The sequence below is a fragment of the Penaeus chinensis genome, chromosome 12 (genome assembly GCF_019202785.1).
Source record: "Penaeus chinensis breed Huanghai No. 1 chromosome 12, ASM1920278v2, whole genome shotgun sequence".
Classification (NCBI taxonomy): domain Eukaryota; kingdom Metazoa; phylum Arthropoda; class Malacostraca; order Decapoda; family Penaeidae; genus Penaeus; species Penaeus chinensis.
Window position 1 is genome coordinate 2,994,912 of NC_061830.1, and position 5,000 is coordinate 2,999,911.

At 47.2% G+C, this 5,000-nt stretch overlaps 1 protein-coding gene across 1 annotated transcript in view; it reads right to left on the minus strand.

Annotated features, from left to right (window-relative positions):
* The window catches only part of LOC125031339 (serine/arginine repetitive matrix protein 3-like), an 18,884-nt gene extending 18,000 nt beyond the window's left edge, over nucleotides 1–884 (minus strand). The window contains exons 1-2 of the mRNA XM_047622045.1: nucleotides 702–884; nucleotides 1–658 (exon numbers count right to left, since the gene is read on the minus strand). The exon at nucleotides 1–658 is cut by the window's left edge and continues 496 nt beyond it. Of these exons, the coding sequence (XP_047478001.1) occupies nucleotides 1–658; nucleotides 702–884 (841 nt within the window). The remainder of the gene's footprint in view (nucleotides 659–701) is intronic.
* Nucleotides 885–5,000: the final 4,116 nt, after the last annotated feature.

Genomic DNA, 5,000 nt, shown 5'->3' on the forward strand with positions numbered 1-5,000 from the left:
TCCCTCCCATCTGCTGCTGCCGGCGGCGTCCCGCGTCTTCGCCGGGCGCCTGCGGCGGCGGCTGCGGCTTACGGCGCTGCGGAGACTGGGCGGCGTGGTGGCGGCGGCGTCTGCGTGTGACGGCTGTCACGGTCGGCGCGCGGCGGCCTCTCGTCCTCGGCTTCGTCGGCGGCTGTCTTGCTCCGGACTGCGTTGCGGGCCCGGCTGATCTCGGTCCGGCGGTCGACGGCTGCCGATCGGCTGCGTCGGCCTTCTGTCGCCTTCTGCGTGAGAGGCGGCGGCTGTCCTGTCTTCGTCGGCTGTCGCCTCTTCTCGTGCTTCTTCTTCTCCGCCCGCGGACTCCGGCTTCGCCGCTGCGGTCTCGCCTGCTCCTCGAGCGTTGGGCGCCCGCGTGCCGCTGTCTTCCGCGCTCCGCCCCCTCCGCCTCTTGCTGCGGGCTGTCTGTCCTGGCCCTCTGCTTGCGTGTCGGAGCGTTTCCGTGTACCTCGGGCCTGCCCTCGTCCGCGTGTCTGTGCGGCCCCGCTGCCCTTCGGCGGCCGTCCTCGTACTGTGGGCGTGTGCTGTCTTGGGCGGCTTGTGCCCCCTCCCGGCTGGCCTGGCCGGCCCCGCGTGCCTTCGTTCGCCCTCGTCCTTCTTCTGCTTCGCCGGCGCCCCCAAACTGCGGGAGGCGGGGCGGGTCGTCGTGCGCCGGCTCCCTCAACCGTCGTCCCCGCTTGCTTCTCGCCCTGCTTGCGGCTTCTGCGTCGTCCCTGCAACCGGCGGCCCCGGCGGCCTGTCGCGCCGGCGACGTCGCAGGTGACAACAGCTACATTGCCGGCCTGCGCGCTCCCGCTAGCCTGCCCACATGCACGGCCCGATCTCAAACCAGCGGACGGCGTACCCATTCGATCTAGGCCCCAATTCCGCAGCTTGCGAGCTCTCTCACTGGCCCTCCCCTACCCCTCCTCTCTCTTTCACTCACTGTGCCATCCTCTCTCATCCTCTCTCTCCTTACATCACTTTCTCTCTCTCTCCACGCTCCTCCACCGCGCAACCCCCATCTCTTTTCTCTCGTCTCCTTCTCTCTCATCTCTCTCTCCTCTCTCTCTCTCTCCCTCTCCCTTTCTCTCCTCTCTCGATCTCGGCGGTCTCTCTCCTCATCTCTCTTGCTCTCTCTCTCTCCTCTCTCTTGCTCTCTTCTTTTTCACTCTATTCTGTCCACTTGCTCTCTCTCTCATCTCTCCCTACTCTCCTTCTCTCTTTCTCTCTTATTCTGTCACTGCTCTCTCTCGTCGCCCTCCTCGCTCATCTCTCTCTCTATCTCTCTCTCTCTTTTCTCTCTTTCTCTCCCCTCCCTCTCCCTCTCTCTCTCTCTCTTGCTCTTTTTCCTCTCCTTATTCTGCTCACGTGGTCTCTCTCTCCTCCTCTCTCATCTCCATCTCTCTCGTCTCTCTCTATCTATCTATCTCTCTCTATCCACACAATAACACTAGCAGTTCTCTCTGACTGTGTCTGTCTCTCTTCCTCGCCTCTTCATCTCCTCAATTCATTCTCATTCTCTCTCTCTCTCTCTCTCTCTCTCTCTCTCTCTCTCTCTCTCTCTCTCTCTCTCTCTCTCTCTCTCTCTCTCTCTCTCTCTCTCTCTCTCTCTCTCTCTCTCTATATATATATATATATATATATATATATATATATATATATACACACACACATATAACTGTCTCCCCTACCTTCCTCTCTCTCTTTCTCTATTCCCCTCCATATTTTTCTCTGGCTCTATCATCTCTCATTACTATTTCAGATGATAAATTACGTAAAGCCTGAGTCCTTTATATGACAAGTTATCTTAATCCACCATAAAACAGAACGTGCGATTGACGTCTCTCTCTCTCTCTCTCTCTCTCTCTCTCTCTCTCTCTCTCACTCTCTCTCTCTCTCTCTCTCTCTCTGTCTCTCTCTCTCTCTCTTTCTACCGACAACACTCTTCCTGTGTGGTGCGGTGGTAGCCGTCTCGTCTAACAATCTTGCTGACCCGCGTTCACTTTCCGCACCGCCAATGGATGGTAACCCCGGCCGTTCGTTGCGCACAGGGAGTAATTTAGATGCAGAATGAAACAGACAGCTTGAGACACCAAGAATAACCAATGAAACATAACCATATAACTATATTACATATTACTGATTTATTAAATCTGGTACAATGATGAAAAAAGTTCGTGATGGTATAAAACGGTTCTATTTGTACATGATATTCTATAATTATGAACAATGGAGTTTTAATGCAAACAGAGACTTATCCTGTGAGACGAAATAGATGAAAAAGTAGACATGGGAATGAATGAAAAAAAAGTAAACAAACGTAGAGATTTGACTTTGACGAGTTTATTGAGATCATATATTCTAATCTCCTCTACCCTTGAGGAGATTCTAAGCAGGTTGAAGCTCCTCAATCTTAGATTATGCTATGATAGGATGTGGTAAGTTACATGAGGTCAAGTTAGATTAACTAATTTAAGATTAGCTTAGAGTAAGGGTTAGGTTAATTAAGTTAGGTTAAGTTGGGTTAGATTAACTATTTAGATTAAGTCAGAATAAGGTAATATGGGCTAGAACAGTCTAGATTAGGGTAAGCTAGAGCAGGCTAGATTAGACTAGGTTAGGTTAGGAAAGGTTAGAATAGGATAGATTCAGCTAGGCAAAGCCAGGTTAGGTTAGTTTAAATTAAGTTAGATCACGTTAGGCTAGGTTAAGGTAAGTTACCTTAAGCCAGACGAAGCTAGGATAGGTTAGGGCAGGCTACTTTAAGGTAAGCTAGGTTAGGGTAGGGAACAGCCCAAACTATCAGACAAATAAAAGGACGTACATTATCACATCCATTCTTGAAACTGCTGAAATTAATGAACCAAATCTCTTCCTTTGTCCTTTTTCGACAGGCGTGGTTCACGGACCTACTTCGTTCGAAAATTCAATTTCTTTCCCCTTTATGATTCAATAAAAAACACTCGCAGTCTGTGTACTCTTGTTTCGTTTCTGTTGATTTCCTTGTTTGAATGCTTTATTTGTTTGTTTGTTGCCTGTGTGAGAGTGTGCGTTTATGTCTTAATTTCTGAGACTGTCTCTCTCTTTGTCTGCCTGTCGGTCTGTCTGTTTCTCTCTCTTCCCCCCACCACCCCTCTTCTCTCTTTTCCCCTTTTTCCCCCCTCTCCTTCTCTCTTTTCCTTTTTCTCTCCTCTCTCCTCTCTTTTCCTCTCTCCCCTCCCTCCCCTTTCCTCTCTCTTCCTCTCTCCTTCTCTCCCCTCTCCTCCCTCCCCCTCTTTATTCCCCCCCCCCCCCAACCCCCCTTGTTCCCCTCCCCAGTCTCCTTCTCTCTCCCCCTTCTCTCTCTCTCTCTCTCTCTCCCCCTCTCTCTCTTTCTTTTCCCCCCCTTTTTTTTTACCCTTTTTTAAAACCCCCCTCTCTCCCCCTCTTTTTATTTCCTTTTTGTTTGTCTGCCATTCTCTTTTTGGAGAATGTGAGTAGATAAAGCTAAATAGATAGATGGGTAAATTTATATGTATAATATAAAAATATTATATATTTAAAATATAATAATATTATATATAGAGAGGAGAGAGAGGGGAGAGAGGGGAGAGAGAAAGAGAGAGATAAACAGATGGATAGATAAAATAGATAAATGAAGACATATAGGTAGATAAGAGACAGCCCAACAGACAGAAAAAAGAGAAGAAAAAGGGAGAGGAGAGAGAGGTGAGAGAGAGAGAGAGAGAGAGAGAGAGTAAAAAGGGAGGAGAGAGAGAGAGAGAGAGAGAGGAAAAGGGGGAGGATGGAAGAGGGGAGAGAGAGAGGGAAGAGAGAGAGGGGAGAGAGAGAGAGAGAGGAGAGAGAGAGATTTTTAACCTATCGCATAACCATCCATTCACAAACAAAACACACAATGACAAAACGCCCATACAAAAAACAAAGACAACACACACAACTAAACGACACACTTCACACACACAACCAACACACACAATGACAAAACGCACATATACAAACAAAGACAACACACACACACACACAAACACACACACAATGACAAAACGCACATATACAAACAAAGACAACACACACACACACACACAAACACACACACAATGACAAAACGCACATACACAAACAAAGACAACACACACACACACACACACAAACACACACACAATGACAAAACGCACATACACAAACAAAGACAACACACAAACATACCAAATTTCTCGCCAGGTGGAAATTTTCCGCTCCCCCCCTTCCAAAAAAAAAAACAAAAAACAATCATACAAAACAAAGCAAACAAACACACAAATGAAAGACCCTTACGAAACATTTCAATAAACATTTATGTAAACGATGATTTGATGTTGATTTTCTTTTCATTTTTTTTTTTCTTTCTCTTTTCTCCTTCACGCGGTGGATCTATTCGCTTTAATGACCTGCCAAATTTTGATTTATTCATCTCACTCGCTCGAAGAAGATTCGAGAAGAATTCATCTATCATTTGGAACGAAGGGAGGCGACGCGAAAGGGGGGGGGGGGGGTGGAAGGAGGGGCAAAGGAGGAGGGGGGGGGAGGAGGGAGAGAGGCGGGAAAAATGTGTCGCTGAGAAATGGCGGGGGAAAAGGAGGGTCAAAGGGGGTTGGGGGGTTGTGGGTGGGGTGGGAGGGGTGAGGGAAAATGAAGAGGCGAAAATAAGGAGAGATTTTTCTTTTCTTCCTTTTTTGTGTGTGGTGTATTTGTGTGTTTGTATGATTTTTTTTTTTTTTGGTTGGTTCATTATGTATGTACGTATTTATGTATGTATATATGTATGTATGTATGTATGCATGCATGTATGTATGTATGTATGTATGCATGTATGTATGCATGTATTTATGTATGTATGTATGTATGTATGTATGCATATATGTATGTATGTCTGTCTGTATGTATGTATGTATGTATGTATGCATATATGTATGTATGCCTGTCTGTATGTATGTATGTATATG